Raw genomic sequence first — 21,351 nt, 5'->3', positions numbered from 1 at the left:
TGGCAGGCAACAAAAAGTAACCACCGCCATGAGCTAAAACGTTATCCAATTACCATAGATAAAGGAACCTGGTTGTGGCCGGTACAAAAAAAAACTGGCTGCCAGACATGTAAAACAGAGCATAAAAACGGGCTCTTGGTTGACTTCTACCCGAAAACCTTAATTAGTGGCGAGCTAAAAAGTGTAATAACCAGCGGATCGGAAAGGGATTTAAAAGGCACCTGTCCCGATGGCCAGCGGTGCAAATGGGAAAACCCGGTGGATTTTCGGAGGAGAAAGAGAGAGAGAGAGGGGAATGAAAAGGAAATCTGGATGCTGGAAGCAAACATCACCAAAAATCGCCCAGCCTCGGTCGATTGGGCGGAGAGTAGCGTATTAAAACATAATACAACATTCAGCCGGGCGAAAGGAAAACAGCGCACCCTACCATGCGCACCGTCGACTGTACTTTCATTAAATATTTATGCTTAATTTTACATCCACGGGCGATAATAGCAACAATAAAGGCGCACCAACGGCAACGGCAAACCGGTGATGCCAAAAAATATAACTAGCCACACGGATTTTCCCCCACTCGCCCACTCCCGCACGGTGGTCGGCAACGTCGTTGGCCCGATGTTTTACGCTTTCCGGTCCGGTTCCAGATCCGGCCCGGGCTTCCCTCCGTCCGTTCGCATTCACTTTTATCATCCTGTTGTTTTTCTTCCGTTCACCCGAAAAACTTTCACCCGAGCACATTCGTCGAGGTGAGGACGCTGTGGGACGATACAGTGCAAGGGCCAATGGTGCTTGATGAGTTTCCTCAGGAAAACCCCGAGCGTTGTCATATTTATTTTACGAATTCGTTTTATTTTTTTACCCCCCTCACCGTCCCGTCGTCGTTGCCCTCCTTGGGGTGCACCAGGTTCATGCTGGCGAACTAATGAGACCATTTCCCACGAAACACCAGGGCTAGAGAGATAGGAGTGCCTGTTATCTTTCGGAGGTGAAGGCGAGAGGAAGCAGGGACGAGGGATGTTCACATTTTTCACCATGGAAAGTTGTGGCAACTGGTGCGCCTTTGCAACACACGACGAAGCGCAGGTGTTGTTCATGACAACTCCCTCCGAGCGGGAGTGCACATGTTCGTGCTGACCGCTTTCTGCTTCGCCCGAGTGGATCCGAAATATGAATACAATAACGGGGACACACTCGGAGACCCTGGAGTGGAATATTAAAACATGCAGCTTCCGGTTCGGGGTCAGTTGTCCGGCTCCATTATGAGGTAACGAGAACAACCACTGTGCTGACGGCACGAGGACATATTTGTTGCTTACCTAAATATCACAACTTCTTGCATCATTCATGGCCTGCTCAGTTCCAATGGGACTATATTTTTGAAAACTATTTAATGGAAGAGGGATCTACGTCACATTAGAGCGGAAGCTTCATTAAATTATAATATAGTTTGTAGTTGGATATAATTAGCTCGTGCCTTTCCCGAGTCTATTAAATATCAGTCCGCTTCAGACGATGTTCAGCTCTAACTCTTTTATATTCTTCCTGCTCCTTTCTAATTCGTTCTTCTTCTTCTCGACGCCGTTCATGTTCCAGTCGTTGTTCTTCAGCTTTGGACACTATTTGTCGAACAGTACCAACGTGGCCGCGAATTCCATGCTCCAGGAACACATCGAAACTAACGTCAATCGAGAGCTTGCCCTTGATACCGACCTCCTTCGCTAGCTGACTCCAGTGGATCGCTTCCAGGTGTGGACACCTGAGAAGCTCCATGATGTCCACGTTCGGACGGAACGTCTCCACCACCTGCAGAAAGTGCTCAACGACCGCCAAGAGTTGCGGCTGATCGACGAACAGGGGTAGTAAGTCTTTGAGGCTATCGTGCGCCTGTTGGAGGCCCCGTCGGACACCTTCCAGATCGACGCTTGCGAGCGGGTTGCCAATCCAGGACTCCTCCAGCTTCAGATAGTCGGCGGCGACCGTCCACAGATCCCGGTAGGTGGCGAAGTTATTCCGGAGCTCGAATAGATTATTCAAGCTAATCGGTGCCATCTCGAACAACTCCTGGCGGCGATTCATCGTATGCCCTTGGTCGATGAGTGCCTGCAGGGTCTTCCAAAGACGCCGCACCTCGACCGCCATCTCTGCCACCTTCGACACGTCGTACAGCATGGTGAACTTGGAGATGTAGACATTAACGTCCTCGATACTGGCCGTGAACGACGCTTCGTCGGCAAACTGTTGCTTGCGGAACTTCTCCACCTCGGACTCGTGGAACTCCCGCACCTTATCCATCTGCTTTACGACCGTGCGGGGGAAGGAAAGGGCGTTCCACTTTTGCTGAAAGTCGGTATCCGGTAGATTCCACAGAAAGCCGTCCAATATCTCGTACTCGTACAGTATCCCTTTCATGCGGTCTTCCATGCGGGCCACCATGTCCGGCACCGTCTCCATGTACTGGCGGATATCGTATATATGCTCGATCGAGACCGGCTTTTCGCATATGCGCTCGCTGATGGCGTTATAGTCCGCTATCATGGCGGCCGTCTTGAGTTGGAGCTTTTCCGTGAGCATTTTTAACAGTGCCACGGTCAACTCCTGTCGTTTTCGAATCAACACCTTCCGAAGTGGCTGCACGTCGATAAGGAACGGTCCGATTTTGATCTCGAGAGGTACCGTGTGCTCTAGATTCTCCCGCAACCGGATCTGAAGCGCAATGTCCTCTTTGATTTCCGATGAAGGTTTGTCAGCCGACTTCGCGCGTTCAATAAACTCTTTGATATCGGTGAAGAAGAGCTCCTTGTAGGCTCCGTATCGTGCGGCATACGAGCGAAGGGGCAGGAGTGCCTTTTTGTAGTAATCCAACAGCTTACTGCGACGTTCGACCATAGCTTGGTCTATCAGCCCGACCGAAGACAGGTATAGATCTCCGGAGAAGATGAGTGATTGGATCAGCGATGGCTCGACCGTGTGGATGAAATGACTTTGCTTCACCGTATCGTCCATGATGTACTCCAAGAGTTCCGGAAACCTTCCTGGCTCAGTTGAATAGTACGGTGCTTCAGGTCCCATCTCTAGGGTAAGACTAAACACTGCCGGTCTTGACGGTACAAAGGGACTGTCGATGAGGTTGCCATCCCAAGAGTAGTCTTCCTCGATATCCCAAACAGCGTTGCAATCGTTCACCAAAAAGTCTACGTACTCACGGGTTGCGCCAAGCAGAAGACTCCGGAGAGCATCTTGCATCCGATACTGTATCTGGTTCACGAGTCGTTTCAATTTCAATTTGGAGTAAATTGTCCACTGCGTCACTCCGATATTGAAATTACCTGGTCCGATCCGCGACAGTGTCCGGTGCAGATGCATTGTAGTTCGTTCGATCCAGGTGTTCTGGAGGTACTTCATGGTCTTTGCTATCTGCGCAAGGTTCTGCTTTTCAAAGTCATCGAGCGCCATTGCCTGCTCGGATGTAGCGATGAACAGCGGAAGTTTTCGTACCATCTCACACTCGAGGTTCACTAGAGCTAAGGCGTGAAATACGTTCTTGTCGACCAACAACGTTTTGCGACGAAAGAGATCTAGTAGCTCATCAAAGTTTACGGCTTCTTTTTTGGCGAAAAGCGTCCTGTATGTAGACCTTCTGTTCAGTTGGGGCTTTTTAATTACAAAAGTTGTATCTTCGTTCAAATGTGTCCCGACTGCCAGTGCAATATGGTATTGTTCAAATATTCTCTTGAACACCTCATACACCTCATCACTGTTCGAACGACGGCGAATACTCTGCTCGAGCATTTTCCCAGGAGCGTAGTGACCATCATTGAATACGTACGAGCAAAGGAATCGAAATCGGATGGCGTTTACAGCCTCCCGTCGTTCGACGATGGCGGTCTTGAGGCGATCAGCGTATTTGCAGGGGTTCTCAAATGCAAAATATAGAAGAAGGCGAGGAACCATATGATTCGAGCCAGCGTTGGTGCCGTTCAGCATCGTCACTTCCCAACGATTAGTGGCGGGATGGTGCTTTTCTACACTGACTCGTTCCCAATGAAGCGAAGTCGGAATGAAGGCGAAGGCCTCCGATTTCTGCCACAACTCGGTTGCTTCCGCGCAAAAACAATCGTACTCCAAATCGTCGAATAATTCCAGCGGTAGAAAGGAGGCACTGGAGTTTAAAGCAGGTTTGTCAGGAACTCGAATATGGAGGTCTGTATCTTTGATCCCTTCTTCCGTAAGAATATTTTCAAGATGTGCTACTTTATTAATGCATTGGATCGAGTAATCGGGAATGAATTGGTATTTTACAGCACGTTTAACCTGGAAGTAAATCAAGAGTAAATATAATGGTGCTATACTAGCTTAGCTTAGAATAGCTACATACGAGAGAACCAGTTTTACAATGTCCAGAAAAATTGTTTAAGAACTTATTCTTGGAAGCCTGTTCTGGTAATGAAACGTGCCATGGCAAGTGGTGTTCGTTATGCCAGGAAAATAGTGATGGTTTTCGGCTCATTTTCACCACAGTTTCGAATGGGTTAAAGCAATACTTGTGGGCACTTTACAACTATTGAGTTATTGGCTTTCGAATGGAACAGGTTTCTTGGATGATTTTTAAAAACTTAATAAATGCAAAAGGTTTCCATGGCAAACGTCAAGATGAAACGTACGACATGCAATGAATAAAACAGCATGTTTTGGAATGAAAAATATTCTTGTCGATATCGATTTCAACTCTTCGTTACGAATTATTCGTTTGCATAAATCGAAGGTTGAGCAACACCACTTTATAATAGCGTCCGGTTGATTAAATTAGTTTTCCAGAAAATATTCAAATCCTAAATGTTCCGCAAACACCAAGGACGTTGGACCGACGGAAGGGAGAAACAGACGAAAAACATGGCGCTCATTTTCACCCCACATCAAACGAACCGAACCCCGGCAGTAGATGAGCTCCGAACGGGCGAAGAAAGGGATATTTATTCTATTTCTTTTGAGTTGGTCGGTTTTTGCGGTTGTGTATTTTGCTTCCTTTAAAGTTTATCTTTTTCCACCGTTCCCCAAACCCTCCCCCTTCCGAGCCAAAGCCAGTCCGAGCCAAAACACGGGCCTCGAACAATGCCAATCAAAAGAGATGTCCATTTGTGGCGAGCAGCATTTTTTTATCTCTTCAACGCTCCGGTGTTGTGTTTTTCAGTGAGGACCATTTGTTTGCTAGGCTCAGAAGAAGATGAGAAAAAATGGCGCACCCCGGAAGGTCGGCATCGCAAGAGATAAACGAAGCTGGGAAAACCTCGATGGGTCCGTGAGGGAGGGCTGCATGTTTGTTGTGGCGATTTTTCCTTCATCCGTTCGTGCACCGGACGGCGTGGCGTTCCGTCCGGTACGAAACTTTCTGACCGCAAAATGGTCAATCTTCTCCTTTCTTGAAGTGTGTGTAAGCGTTTTTCTTCGGACTGCTCAAAACGTTTTTGTTTCTAAAATTCCTCCGACCCTCGTGGTTCTCTCTCTCTTTCGGTTGATTTCTTGACAATGGTACGCTTTATCCGATTAGTGGGAATAAAACGGAAACCCCGGACGAGTAATGCGTCCGAGCCATGCGGATTTGCAGGAACAGCTTCGGATCTCAATGTGCATTAAGTCGGGCGGAGAAGAATAGTTTTTAATTAAACTTCTTGACTCAGCCTTTCGAAGAAATGAGTTAACGCACTGCTGCGGGTGTTTGAGTTTTAAAAAAACTTAAACTTTATTTCCTACAACATATGTGCGGGTTAATACCCAACTATCGTGTTCGGATGCTGGATACCAACTGATGATCGGTTCGCGATCTGGATCGTTGGTTCACGGTTTTCTGATTCTAGGTGGTCCGCGTCGCTGCGGGAATCTGCAACTCAGCATAATGCGGGCGGTCCGCGTTGCTATGGGAAGCTGCAACTCAGCATAATGTTGTGGTCCGGGGGCCGCGTCGCGATGATCGAATGTTGACTCACAATGTATGCTCTGGCGATGTCCACAATGTATGCGATGGCGTTGTCCACAATGTATACGCTTGCGTTGTCTTGACTCCTCCCTTCTTAAATGACTTTGTCCTCAAAGTCTTGTTGCTGCGTGGAATGATGTTGGTCTGCTTACGAATGTTTCTCCGCGTTGCGGTTCTTGGTTTATGTTTACTTTTACCATTCTCTTTCGATTGACAAATAAGCAGATTACGGTTGCGCATATGAATAGTAACATGAAAGTTCCTCCGAATGCATGAATTTTCCATTTGATGGAGTTGTTCTGTAGATTTATACTTTGTAGCGTTTCTCGATGTTGCAACGTAAGATTGTTTAGATATTCTATCGGTGGTCTGTCTTCAATTTCGCTTATGTTGACTTTTATTCCCGCTGTCGAGTGGTATGGTTTACCGGGAATGATGGCTTCATTGTTTGAATAAATTTCTCCGTTGATGATTATGTTGCAATTTTCAAATTGTATCAAGTATGACCCGTTCAATACTTGGTTTGCATTACTGCAATTTGACGATATTTCTGCGATTGCATCATTAATGAGAATATTGGCGTCATTAATGCGTTTCACCAATCCTTTCGAGTAAATTTTTTCGTATTGACATTCGGCGTCTTCTCGTTTCACGAGTTTTTCTATGCATTTGGTGGGTTGTTGCAGATTTACTTGTTGGCATATGTAGAAATCTTCCTGCTCTTGGCATCTTTCCGTAATTTCGAATACATGCGTTCGATTTCGTATTATGAAATTTTGTTTTACGATAATCCGTCTCTCGTGCTGGATTATGGAGTCAATGTATTCGTATTCGTACATTTGTGTGGTTACTTTGGGGAACTTTAGTATGTAGATAATATGCGTTTGGTTTACAGCAACTTGCGCAGTTGATTGCCCTAGCAATTCCTCTGGAGTACGGTAAGTAATGTTGTTACTCTCTAGGAATTGGGCTATGGAGTTTAGATCATCTAGGGATAGTAGCTTGCTGCTTGGAATCCCGTGTTTCGCGAGTATGATGGCATCTTCAATTACTTCTAATTTTTCTTGTAGCATGTTCATGTTTGATAACAGGATTAATTGACGAATCTCTGTCTGGTGCGTTTCGTATCGTTGATTTTCAATGTTGATAACCGTGTTGGCGACTTCTGTTATTTGTTGGAGTCGTTCATTTAAACCTTGGTTGATAACTACTTGTTTGTTGTTTTCAGCAATTAGGGAGTTTATCGTAGAGTTAATAATGTGTAGGTCGTCTGCGTCTGGATTTCCTGCGATCCATTTCCAAACTTTTCCGATCGTGTCCCATCGTTTTTCTCTGTTTGTAAACGGTCTAATCTTTCTAAAGGTTTCCTGTAGCGTTCTAGCTTTTATATTAATCAAACTTTCAATTGATGCCGTATAGATTCCATTTGGAATTTCTTCTAACGTTTTTTCTACTGCTTCTTCTATGTTTGATAAATCGATTGGATGTATCGTCCTTACATATCCGATTTGAACTTTAGCTTTACTTATTGGTATTATAGCTAAGGGATTATTACTTAGATCATATATGCTTATATCTGCTACAATAAGCTTGATCAACAGGGTTGTAATCACTCTGTAACGATAGTTAAAAGAATTTCAAAGAGTGTATTAATATTTCTTCCTTATTTTCTTAGATTCATTTTATGAATTTTTCGATTATTCGAATCGATTATATAAGTTGGATGATTCTCCTTTACTTTCATTATATTAAAACGACTGTCGCGTTTATTATTTGTTTTCTTCCTTTCATATACGTATTCATTTTCTTCATAGTCTTTATATTTTTCATCTTTGATTTTTTCATCATTCTTTTTGAATATTTCGAGTATTCTTTCATTTGTAGCTTCTCTTATTCTTGCTCTTTCTTGTGGATCATCTGATCGTTCTCCTACGTACACATTTCTTGGTGTATCCTTTATAAATGAGTGAATAGTATGATTATATTTATAAACGGCTTGTTGCACTAATGTTATAATACTCATTTCTGGATTGAGTTTTTTCGTACATCTCGCTATTTCTCTGATAGTCGAATGGCATCTCTCTACTTGACCATTCGTTTCTGAACGATTAACTGGAGTTTTGAAGATTTTGACTCCTAGATTTAGTATTGATTGTTCGATTACATTCGATACAAAAGTACATTCGTTGTCTATAACAATTTGGGCTGGCAAGTCCCAGTCATATAAAAGTTGTAGTAATACTTCCTTTATGTCAGCGATTGATTTCGATTTTATCGGTCGAATTTTAACGTACTTTGAAAATTTATCGATTGACGTGATAAATAAAAAGTTTGCGTTGTATGCAAATATATCAATATGAATTATCTCTCCTGGATATGTCGGTATTGGTGTTTTTACTGGTATAAATACTTGTGGTTTTCTATCGTATTTTTCGGTTTTGCATATCTCACAATTTTTAACAATATTTTGAATACTTTTTCTCATTCCGGGGAAGTAGAATTTTTTTATAAATTGCAATGAATTTTCCTTAGCATTTCTGTGTGCAAAATTATGGATATTTTTAATCTCTTCGATTTGTTTTTCTACGTCGCAAAGATCTTCAACTTGTATTTGAGAAAATCTAGCTTTAACTGTTTTTGGATTGTAAAGGTTTTTATAGACTTCTTGGATAATTCCCATTGTTTGTTCATCTGTATGAATTCCATTAATTACGTTTGGATTAATAATTTTTTTGAATTTATCTTTGATAAAATCAGTAGTAAAATTTGGTTCAATGAAAATATGCCTTTTAAATTTCGGGAAAGGGCTTATTAGTTCGGAAGAGGAATTAGTTCCGATTTTAAATATTAGTTGGTTGCGGAAAACATTAATAGGTGCTTCTGTTGAAGGAATATATGAATTATCGTCTTCATCAGCTGAATGCTGGGTTGGTGTTAATGAGTTAATTTGTATTCTTGAAAGGGCGTCGGCTACGACGTTCGATCTTCCTGGTTTGTAGCATAACTGGTAATCATGTTCCTCTATGAATGATTTCCATCTTTTCAGCTTTGCGTTGTTGTTCTGCGGTGATAAAGCAAATGTTAATGGTTGATGATCAGTTTGGATATTAATTTTCGCTCCGTATATGAAATTTCTCAGTGTATGTAGTGCCCACACGATGGCAAGCATCTCCTTTTCGTTTGTTGCATAATTTTCCTCAGTTTGGGAAAGAGTTCGGGAAATGAAGGTTATTGGTCTATCTCCGTCGTGGCATTTTTGTGAAAGCACAGCTCCTAGTGCTTTATCTGATGCATCTGTTGTCAGTTCAAATGGCTTCTGGAAATCTGGAAAAACTAAAACATCATTAGAAGATATTATGTCTTTCAAGGTTTGGAATGCGTTCTTTGCATTTTGATCAAATTTAATAGGAACATTTTTTGATTCGTTTTTTGAAATTTGGCGATGGCCATCCTCCCCTCTTAGGAGTTTTGTGATGGGTTTTGCCAAGTGTGCATAGTTTTTAATAAACCTGCGGTAATAACCTGATAGTCCTAAGAATCTTCTCAGTTCTTTAAGGTTCTGTGGTTCTGGGAATTTTTTTATGGCTTCAACTTTTTTTATGTTTGGTTTAAGTCCTTCACTTGAGACAATGAATCCGAGGAATTCTACTTCTGTTTTTAAGAATTCGGATTTGTCTGGCTGTATTTTGAAATTTGCGGCTCGCAATGTGTCTAAGACAATTTTCAAATTTTGCAGATGTTCTTCAACTGTTTCACTAAAAATGATAATGTCATCGATGTAAACGTGACATATTTTTCCTATATGTTCTCTTAATGTGTCGTCCATGACGCGTTGGAATATGGAGGGTGCATTTTTTAATCCAAAGGGCATGCGTACGAATTCATATTTTCCATTGTTTATCGAAAATGCAGTTTTTTCGATGTCGTTCTCCGACATGGGTACTTGATGAAATCCTGATGCTAGATCAAGGGTAGTGAAAAATTTATTTGAGCCTAAATTGGCTAAAACAGTAGATGGATCCGGAATAGGATATTTATCACTTATTGTTTGAGTATTTAATTTTCTGTAGTCTATGACAAGTCTATATTTTTTTTCATTGGCAGCGTCCAGTTTTTTTGGAACAATCCACACTGGTGCATTGTATGGGGATTTTGAAGGTCTGATGATTCCATCATTTAGTAGTTTTTCAATTTGCCTGTTAACTTCACCTTTAAGTGCTTGGGGATAAGGATAAGTTTTACTGTAGATTGGCGATTCATTTTTTGTCCTTATGGTAGCTTTTACTTGTGAGGTAAAAGGTAATTTAGAATCAGGTGGTTGGAAAAGATCCTGATATTCCTGTAATAGGTTATGTAGCTGTATTTTTTCGTTTTGGTTGAGATGACTATCGCGGATGTTTATTTTATTTACTTCCTGTAGTTCATATTGTTGTAGGGGTATTACATTTATGCCGTCAATGATTAATTCATCATTGGCTGTGTCAATAACTGCTTTGATTTCTTTCAGTGAATCGTGCCCTATTATGGCATCGAATGATTTCAAGTTTTCAAGATGGCAAAATTTTAACATTTTATCTGAAAATGGTTTGAATAGTCGAGCTTGTGAATAAGCTTCGATTTTTATGTCTCCTGCTACTGAAGATACATAAAATGGTTTATCGATTTTATGGGAAATTTTAGCATGTTTCGGGTGGATATAGTTTTTATTAGAACCGGTATCAATGAGCATTTTTAATGGCTCCGAGGCGTTACCATAAAAAAGAAAATAAGGCAACGCCGAGTTTAGTCTAAAAAATTAAGTTCTGCGACTTCGACAGTGTCACTGAAGTTGCATCCTTCTTGTTTTTCAATGGTTCGGAGGTATCTCTCGAACGATTGTAATGTGTTGTTATCTATTGTATTGTTCGCGGGGTTACCGTTTTCGAATTGTTGTGGCGGATTGGCATCCGTTATGTGGTTCACCGTATTTGAGTATCCTGGCTGTGTTTGGATATTGTTGACCCTGGGACGTTTTGGGGGTCGAACGTTGTTTGAGTTAGGGCGGTTTCCATAGTTCACTTGTTGTGTTCTGATGGAATGGTCAACTTCCATAGGCTCTGGTGGCGGTTGACGTTGAAAATTGTTAAATGGTTTTTGTTGGTAATGTTGGTTGTTCTTTTGGGCGAAATTATTAAAATTTCTGTTTCCCGTGAACGGTTTGGGATGGTAAGGCCTTGGTGGCGGAGGTGGATTTGTATACCTTATGGGCGTTGGTGGCGGTAAGGGAATCATATTCCTTGGTGCCGTTGGTGGGATATATGGCCTTGGTTTGGTTAGCATTTTTCTACACTCAATATTTTGAAATGAAATGCAGTAGCTGTACGCTCCTGCAAGGGATGTCGGTTCATAATTTCTAATGAATTTATAAACGTCTCCATCTAGTCCTCTCATGAAAGCATCGATTGCTTTTTTGTTGTACATTTCGATTAAAGCTCTTGAGGCTTCGGGGTGTGTGAATCTTTCGTCAGTGTTTATTTGATTTGCTATAAGCGAGAGCAATCTATTTACTTCGTCGTAGTATACTTCCAGTGAGCGGTTCTTCTGCTGCACGCTCATAAGTTGGAAGTCTAATGTTTCCAAATCTCTCTTTTCACCGTAATACGTGACCAATGTTTTTTTGATCAGGTTCCAATTAATGCCTACGTTTGAAGCAACGAGTGAATCGTTCGCTTCACCGCGGATTTTTCTGCGAATGAATTTGCAGATCATATGGTATTTGTTTTGGCGTTCAAGTGTGTCTGTACTTTTAGTTTGGTACAGTTTTACCAAGCTGTCTACGTCACTCAACCAGCTATTCAGTTCGCTGGGATCCCCAGTGAAATTTGGTAGATCCTTTACCAAATCAGGGATTTTTTCAATACTTTCGGGATTTACACTTGTTCCATCTGGCTTTGTAAAATAAAGCGGTGGATCGGAATAATCGATCTGAGCGGGGGCGACATTGCACGCTTCGAGTGCGGCAATGCGGTTAATAATTTGGTCAAGGTCTGGTCTCGACATTTTGAAGGAAAAAGATTGTAATGAATTTATAAGATCCTCCAGGATTTTTTGTTTGTTTTAACACGTTTTTCACTTCACTAGGTAATTTTACTTAATATTTGTTAATCGCGTTTTTGTAATCACTTGATTTTTGTTTCACAATTTTGTGTTTGTTTCACAATTTTTACTTACTGTTTTTTTTGTTACTTACAGTACCATACGCATCCTGTATCGGGCGATGGTTTTATGATTTATGATGCTCCTCTGACGGGCGTTGTGTTTTACTGCTCCTCTAGCGGGCGTAGTTTAGTTTCTGGAAAACCGGCTGTGAATGACTTCCTTCTCGGTGTAATGGATGGCTCCTTTTTGTCCTGTGTGAGCTGCTAACTGCACAGGTGACTCGGGATCCTTTTTACACGGCTGCACTCGGCGATCAGGAAAGTCTTTTTAAGTTTGGGATTCGGTGGTAACTATCACTCTAGCGTGGTTACTTTCACTTTCACTTGTACTTAATTTCACATAGCGCGGTCCCTATTCGGGCGCCAGTTAACGCACTGCTGCGGGTGTTTGAGTTTTAAAAAAACTTAAACTTTATTTCCTACAACATATGTGCGGGTTAATACCCAACTATCGTGTTCGGATGCTGGATACCAACTGATGATCGGTTCGCGATCTGGATCGTTGGTTCACGGTTTTCTGATTCTAGGTGGTCCGCGTCGCTGCGGGAATCTGCAACTCAGCATAATGCGGGCGGTCCGCGTTGCTATGGGAAGCTGCAACTCAGCATAATGTTGTGGTCCGGGGGCCGCGTCGCGATGATCGAATGTTGACTCACAATGTATGCTCTGGCGATGTCCACAATGTATGCGATGGCGTTGTCCACAATGTATACGCTTGCGTTGTCTTGACTAATGAGTCGTCCGAAACAAAAAGACCAACATGCTTGGATATGATTGTGCAGATTAAGAACAGCGGAATCGGATTAGACTGTCCAGCTCGAACAACCATTTTGTGGTTTAAAAACCATTCATTAGCAACATTTGAATGGTGTAATGTTTGTTTAATTCTACTTTTCCTCATTGTTGTACCTTTGATATGTTCTGATGTAGTATGAAATACATCAAATGGATTGAATGTATGTAACGTTAGTTCGATTGACTTAACAAAAGTCAGTGATAAGTAATAGGCAGAACTTACTTCATGTATTGTCCGTGTGACGAGAGTATGAGTAAAAACTGAGTGGATTATATCGTCCTGTTCATTCCGACGAAGTTGATCTTGGTTGGTAAATTTCTTAGTAAAGCCTTTTCAAATGTGTCACCGGTGGAAACTTTTGCCCCCCCCCTTTTCCCAGCTAACGGTGCATCAAAGAAAACCTCACGGCACATCTCCGGAAATCTAGCCGATTTCCGCTTCGATATTTCTTCCCTGGAAATCACATGAACAATCTTCGGAACCCTGTTGCAAGGCGAAGGTGTGGGTGACACCGGATGAGGATGGCTTATAGGAATATAGGAAAGCATTCCAACAACATCAAGCTGAGACAGTTTCCCACAGCTTCTAAATGGATACCCTCCACCGCCATCCTGCCCACAAACGCTTTTCCGGCACCGAAGACGTTGGTTGGCTTTCGGTGCTGAAAGTTGGAGAATTTAGTTTTATTAACTTTTCTCATATCATTCATATCGATTATGGATTTTCCTGTCGTGTCGGTTTGTCCTGCTGACGGTGTGGCATTTTCCTCGACCGGCCCACCGTGTGGCTTTCCGTTTTTCCGGGGGCTCGAAAGGAGATGGCTTCAACATTTTCGGGGCGATTTAGGTTTGCTGGGTTGGAAAATATAAACCGCCAACACCGGCAGGGGGGAAAACGGCAACATATTATTGTTGTTCCCGAATCAATCGAGAGATTTTCAAAAGGAAAGGATGAAACGTGCATGTGTCCAAAGGAATCGTCTTTTCCCGAACCCGGGGCGCGTGTTTCGATAACCGTCACGCCGTTCTGTCTCTATTGTGTCGCCCAACAATGACAAACGAAACGGGAACGGAAGTTTTTCCGCTCCTTCCCAACGCCCTTTTTTCTTCCCTTACCTTCTCCCATTCCTTTTTCCAGGTGAAAGAAGAAAAGTTTCTTCTCGGCGACCAACGGAATGGAACGTCGCGTTTGATAGACCGTGCCACGTTCTTCGGAAAAACCCGTTCGATTGACGTTTCGATGTGTACCGAATGTTGGAGACTTTTCCGCCCAGAATAATGCTTCAATTAGCGTCGTTCATGCAAACTGTAAACGCCAGCAGTTAGCGAAGAATATCAATCATTGCGCGGGAAAACTGGAGAGCGATATCACACCGCCTCCCACCCTTTCCCAGGACGAGGCGGAAAAAGCCACCCGGAAAAGCACCGACACGTGTGCGAGTTTTCGAAACAAGTTTCGCTGGGAAATTGCTTTTCCACGCACACACTGGGAATGACTAGCGAGAGTTGTGTTCCTTTGGCAATTGTGTTTATCTTTGCTATTTTACAAAAGGCGCCTCGGAGTTGGGAAGTGAAGTCATCCAGTTTTCCCCGCCCGAGCGCCCACGGTAATGTTAACAATTATTTTTGATAAATGTGTAACACTCGACCGACACGTGGAAATGATCCCTCCCTTCCTGACTCATCGTATCAATCATTGTGGTGATTCGTAGCTCGTGCTTTCAGAAATTCCTTCAAGCAAATTTAGACTGTTCCTGTTGGTTTTAATATGAAGAACTCATGAGTTCAATTATTTAGTACCATTTGGAAAAGCTGCTGGAAGACTTCAGAATATGTGCCATTATATTCGAGTGAAAATTTGCTGTCACCGATTTGGCGACGTTCGGTTACAAGCCCAAATTGGCTTCGTAGGGAAAAAAGGGAAAACCCTACAGCAAGTCGATTCCCTCGATACATGACTTTTGCGTCGACAGCCGGGTCCTGCTGTTTGCTCTCCACATTAGCATACGTCTTGTGAGCCTGGATAAACATCTTTCGGCCAGTGATACGGCAAAACAAATACGACTCACTCGTACGTGCACGTACGTGCGGGGCGACCATGGTGTTCGCATGGTCGGTGCAATTACTTTGTATTTCTTTCACGTAAACCAAACCAATCGATATTGGTTTCCGTTATTGCCGGTCCGGGCGATGACTGGCAGTGATGTAAATTCGCCCGTCACCACACGTGTGTATGCTCATCAGCATACGCTGACGAGAAAGGGGGTTCCGAGATCTCCGCACGCCAATGTACACGCATGGCCGCTTTCCAACCACCTCACCCCAACCTTTACCCCATGCTGCAACGCGTCAGGGATGGAATGCAAATCGGATGGAACCGAAACCGAACCGAAATGCAACCTGCGCTTCCAAGTGTGTCTTATCGATCGAGTCGCTTGCCTTAGCGTCATTCGTTGCAGTGTGCATCGATGCACCGGGAGAAACCCACCCTCCTCACTGGACGACGCTTTTCGACTGGCCAGTATTTCTCGGAAGTACCTCCCGAGTAGAGCTGCACACAATAAGCTTCATTACAACTGCCGGAGCCGGACAGGACTAGCCTCCATCCAATCGAGAATCGGACCCCTGAAAAAGGTGGGTTCGTTTTTAATTGAATGACCGAAGAGAGAGAGAGAGGAGGCCGTTCCGGGACGTTTCGGATGGTGTATTGTTGCAGATTCGGTCCGAAACCCAACCCACTCAACGATCGGGATCCCAACGACATCCGATACGTTTCCCTCCCGTACGTAGGAAAAGCGCTCTTAAGAACTGTCCCCACAAACCATTTGCATCGAACTTTCGATGGGTTTTCGGAAAGCGAGAGGTTTGCTTTCCCGGGGCCTGTAAGTGTTAATTAGAATTTTTACTCTTCGACCGTCAGGGCGTGGAAAACTCATCTGAAAAGTTCGAGGGCAATTATTGTGAGTTTCAGGGGATTCTGCTTAGGTTCGATTTTGGTTGTTGTAATGCTGTAACAACTTTGGGTTCTCACTCTGGTTTTTCAAAATTCGCTATCTTTTTTTTTTGTTTTATCGTTTTCTAATTATTTGTCAATGACATAATGAATTTATTACGGCTTTATGATTAACTAATCCAAATCTAAAACGGTTGCTCTCTACGTTTTATTTATATCGAAGACCATATTATCCAACCTGTATTTTATTATCCTTTCGTTATGCCATTCGATATATTTTATTTTCCCTCATGTCAAATTCATCTTCCCGAGAAACCTTATCTTCTGTGCGTTCTTTCATCAGTTAATTTGCGGTATTTTCACGGTTCTACCAAACAACAGACCACCTGAATGCCTACCCGGGAACGACATGTTTATGTTTTTCTTCTGATGTTTTTGTTTTCCATATCCACTGGTTCGGAATTACGATTCCCGTGCTTTCACGTGCGTGTCCGTGTGTGTGTGGGTGTATATCGTTTTCTTTTGCCCAAATGGTAAACAAACAGAATGGGCTTGGAACTTGGCGCTGGTTGGTTTTCCGGATCCGGAAGACATCTCTCCCGCTGGTGGAATGTTTTCGACCGGAGATGTATGTGCCGGTTCCGGAAAGGACACCCGCCCGGGGGAGGTCTCGTATGAAATTATAAATAAGTCATTAAAATAACATTACTTCAGCTTCCCGGGAATCGATGACGGCATGTCGTACGGCGGTACGACAGCGTGCCCCGGTGTTTGAAGTTCTATCTGAAAATGCGGGAAAACAAGGACAGAAAAAAAAACCACTGGCGAAAGCTCCATCAGCGAGCGGACGATCTCGCGAACGGCAGTTCCGGGAAAAGCGAGGACTCCGCGCGGTCGGAAAACATATCTTCCTATCTCCCCGGAGAATGGACTTATTTTTTCTCTGCTTGCTTTCGATTTCTTACACGAATTGTTTGATTTTTTGTTTCCGTGTTTTGCTTCGAGGTCTTTTGGTGTTTTCGTTTTCGTGGCTAGCTTGTGTCGGGCTGGTCCCAAAGGAAATCGATGGGTTTCCATCTCCCGAGGCGCACGAAATCGGAGCACAATCGGAGCCGGGGGAGAATCAGATACGGCTGTTGTTGAAATGTGTTCTTACGTCGCTCGCTTCATCTTTCAGTCTACGCGAAAAAAAAAACCTTCCGTTCCTTCTGTCCATTTACCTTTCCTTTTGCGTTTTTGTTTTGCATTCCCAGTGAAGGTTTATTTTTCTTGGTGAAAAATATGATTAAATATGCCGTTGCCCCTGTTGGTTTAATGTTGCTCTTCAGCGCAAGACTACGTTCGTCATCGTTTGGCACACATTTATTTTTGGCTGCTTGCTTTCACGCCTAATTTAGGGCACATTTTCCATTTGCCACTGATTGTATCAACGCTGCTCATGAAGCGTTATAGTGTTTTGGCGAGGAGAAATGTTTGTTTCGGTTCTTAGTAATGACTTGTACTTTATAAGGTTAATGTAATGAAAGTATCGGGTAATTGGGTTAAGATCTTTCGGCATTTAATTGAGAAGAAAACACATTTCTTATCAAACCATCTTCAAACAGATGAGTGCATTACGAAATTTGTTTATTCAAAACAACATTTTTTAATGCAAGATTAAATTTATTAAAAAATTAACTAATATTTATAACCTTATTTGTTCTAATAATTTGTTAAGAGTTTATTTTAGTATACTTTAAATTATGTGTTAAGAACGAAGAAAATTCTGCGAGTCTTAGATCATTTTAACTTCACCTGGCACAGCTTTTCCCTTAAATTCCACCTGCACAAAGCAAGAGATTATGGTTCCATCACGAAACTCTACCGGCGCGCACGACGCATCAAAAGCAACGTCTTCGCCTTTTGTGTCACCTAAATGTTTTATCTTCTCTCTTTTATGTTACTTGCGGAAGGAAGAAAGGAGGTGGTTCGTTCGGTTGGCAGAATCTTTTATTGATTATCATCGCATATCGCTGCCTGCCGCATGCCGTGCCGGCAACAATGGCATCGGGGTGGTCACAAAGCCAAAAGGATCAAGGCACAGATAATCAGGCTTTCCCCCCGGGGGGGAGACAGAATTCAACGGCACAGAATGCCGGCGCATATTATGTGCTCGCCCCGACGTGTGCCTAGGGTTTCCTTGAAGGGATTCGCCGGCGCACACTGATGTGTTGCGTGCTGCACCCGGAAGCCCGGAATGGCTCTTTTACGCTCTGACACATGTCGGATTTTTTGCCATCTTGCCGTCCGTCCGGGTTGTTGGAAAACATCTAAGGTTGAACCACTGGGCCTTAGATCTTAGGGCCGACTTTGGATGGTCGTTCCTTTCGGACGGACGGACCAAGGAAAGGTTGGCTTCCAAAACGCGAGGAAAACTCACTCGGAACCCGCAACGAAACTGGCACGAAGAGAATGTCCATTAACCGAGGTTGAAGATGCACGTTTTTGGACGTCGGTGGAAAAGTTGGCTAATTCCTCTCCCGAAAACCTTTCCGACATGTGGCTCACACACACACACACATACACCCAAATGCTGCGTGCCAGTCCCAACGAGGCCAATGAACATGTTCATGTCGCTGGCGGGACGATGCTCCTTGCGTCGGAAGGTGTCTCCTGAAGGGGTAGTTTTTACGAGTGCGCCATTTTACACGCGACTGGTAGCAGTGGCAGGGGGTGGACGAGGGTGCTAGTGGGCAACATAAATAACCGACTCGCAGGATGCCGCTAATCTACGCTCATTTTCGAGGGCGTATTTTATTCACGCCACTCGTGATCATCTAAAAGCGCACTCCAGCGCTTACATTGGGATCTAAATGTGGCCCAAGGGCTTGGGGAGGGAGACGGGGGTGTTTGGGTGGTTTTATGGTGATGGAAAGGGGAAAACCCACCACCAACCATCCTTTACCCTTCGCTTGCCGGAGGGAGGGTGAGGGTGCTGCATGGAGTGTCATAAAAAGCTGGCACAAAATGTGAATATATCATGTGATGTGCAGCGAGTATGTTTTCACAATCCGCAAGGTATCTGCCCCCCCCCCCCCCCCCCCGTCACCCATTTCACTCCAGTGTTTTTCCTCACGTAACGTGTCGGTTATTACTCTCTCATACACACACACACACACAACGTTTGGTCCATGGCGACCCAAATACCACGGTGACATTCGAGCCGCGAGAGCAAAGTGCTGCTGTTCGAATATAAACAATTTCGTGGATGGTTTCATGGTGGATGAAGAAGATGACGACGATGATGATGGTGATGGTGATGATCATGGTGGGCTGTAAAAGAAAAGAAGCGAAGGGGGGAAAAATAACATATCGTGCGGAGAGTTAAGTAATGGAGTGCACATACTTTTGGGCTAAATACAAACTAGCACTCGTGTGTTGACGCCAGTTGGAAAATGTCTGGTGGCTTTTGTCTGTGGAAACTTTTTTTTTTTGTCCCCAATTACATACACCTGCACATCCGAAACGGTGGCTTTCGTGTTTGGTGTCGTTGAAAGGAATTATTTCTTTTCTCTCTCGTTGGATGCAACACAAAACTGGTTCAAAGTAGGCGGTGACACTTTCGCCCAAGAAAATCGCAAATGTATTTTACATGATTGCTAAATTTTCTTTAAACATTGCTTTAGTATATTTCAATTTTGTATTTTATAATGATCCATCTTACTTACATTCGAAATGTAAGGAAAAATCTTTCAACCTACCTCCAGCATGCGCATCGTTCGCCCACAAGTGTGCGTGTTCGAAGGAATGCCGGCTCCCGCATCCCAGTGTACCAACGCCAGCCGACACGGGCGTCGCATTTTCTTTTATTATTCATTATTATAATGAGCCAGAAAACGAAGAGTATAACATTTTGATGATACAACAATACCCTTTTATCATTCATTTTCATCCCGGGGTCCGGGGGTGTGCCATTTTTCCGGCGAATCATTTTCCCGCTGCGCACATCCATCCTTACACGTACGCACGTTATCTCTTTCCCTGGCAGCTTTTTTCCCTCCCCTGCATTTGGGGCCGATGGAGGAAAGGTGGGGCAGTGGGGCGACATCACTCATAAACATTGTTTGGCTAAACCCCATCCCGGTGGTTCCTTTACCGAACGGAATGCGTCTCTCTCTCTCTCTCTCTTTGCCCTGGTTTCGGAAGGAAAAGATTTATTTGCGCACGTCCTTTTCCAGCGAACTTCGGTTTGAATTGTGTGTGTGTGTTTTTTTGCACACAGTCTTTTTTTTATGAAATCGCTGAAGCTTTGCGTGAGGTGAAAGATCTAGCATTTTCCGCCAAAGGAGCGTACACAGACAGCAGACAGACAGTCAGGAACGCGAATGGCGCGCTCCGATTTTCCGACGATCGTTCCGCGTGTTCGTGTCGGTTATGAAATCTGAATGCATAATCTTGGCGGATCTTTCGCAAGAAGGGAAAAATATCCGTCCAACCATCTTCGTAACGCAAGCGAAGGACCGAAATCAAATGCGTTCGTGCATTCTAGAATTCACCCCGGCCTTTCATCGAGGATGTTCTCTAGCATTTGGTGTTTTCTTTCCGCCTTGCTTTCCTTTCTTTGCCCACCCTATTCCATTTGTTTGTTCTTGCAATACAATATTTTTCTTTGTGCCACAATCTTTTCTTTTCTCCCGGCCAGTCCGACTGTCTTTCAGCTCCGGCGACTCGCGCCATTAATGGACGGGAGTCAAAAGGCGGCGGAATTGAAATGGCACGCATTCTTTAGTTTTCGCGCGCGTTGCGGCCAGATTTGCATTTCTTGCTCACGGGTGCAGCGTGCTCCGGACGAGAAGTGAGACTCTAGGGGATGGAGGTGATTTTTTATGGCGTTTTTTCGTGATGCATATTCACTGACGTGCTGACAGTGCCCGTCTTGTAAAGATGGGATAAATTCAAACCATGGTTGCATCACAAATGTATGAATGAAGAATAAAATCGTTCTTGTTATATTACATACCCATTTCAACATAATAAAAATCATATAACAGTTTACCTTATTGGAAGAAAGATGGTTTAAACGTTAACATAGAATAGCAACGTAAACAAACTATCTTCAAATACCAGCAGATGAGAAGATATTATAGAAAACTGATGATGTAACTCACAACCCTTTCAGTACATGTTCTCAAAACACTGACGAATACAAAAGAAACTGAAAAGAACATGTTTGTGGTCGTAGCGTCATTGTAGTTCCGTATTCATCTTGAAGGAGTTGTTTTTGAAAAGACAACACAAGCGCATTGTTTCCACCCCAGACGGTTCTGATTATGTGCTCGTGTATTCCAGCATTATACAGAGCTTTTGTGCCCGATTTCAATTTGAAAGCCCCTTTACATCGCAGGTTCTGGTACGTACGTAACTACACGTCAATAATGCCAATGTCGCTGATTACC

General features: G+C 43.5%; 1 protein-coding gene across 1 annotated transcript; it reads right to left on the bottom strand.

Annotated features, from left to right (window-relative positions):
• Positions 1 to 1,488: 1,488 nt before the first annotated feature.
• Positions 1,489 to 19,755, bottom strand: LOC131284002 (dynein axonemal heavy chain 1). Its single transcript, XM_058312893.1, has 2 exons — positions 19,657 to 19,755; positions 1,489 to 4,311 (listed from the first exon to the last, which is right to left on the bottom strand). Exons 1-2 carry the CDS (start codon positions 19,753 to 19,755, stop codon positions 1,489 to 1,491), a joined length of 2,922 nt encoding a protein of 973 aa, XP_058168876.1.
• Positions 19,756 to 21,351: the final 1,596 nt, after the last annotated feature.

Source organism: Anopheles ziemanni, chromosome 2, assembly GCF_943734765.1.
Source record: "Anopheles ziemanni chromosome 2, idAnoZiCoDA_A2_x.2, whole genome shotgun sequence".
Lineage (NCBI taxonomy): Eukaryota > Metazoa > Arthropoda > Insecta > Diptera > Culicidae > Anopheles > Anopheles ziemanni.
Note: the sequence above shows the minus strand (reverse complement) of the source record. Positions and strands in the feature narration are given on the sequence as shown.

What these genes read in the sequence shown, in the direction of transcription:
- LOC131284002 (XM_058312893.1), bottom strand. Translation starts at nt 19,755, where the DNA reads ATGCGACGCCCGTGTCGGCTGGCGTTGGTACACTGGGATGCGGGAGCC. An exon ending in GAACGATGCGCATGCTGGAG is followed by an intron (nt 4,312 to 19,656) that starts GTAGGTTGAAAG and finishes ATTTACTTCCAG; the next exon opens with GTTAAACGTGCTGTAAAATA.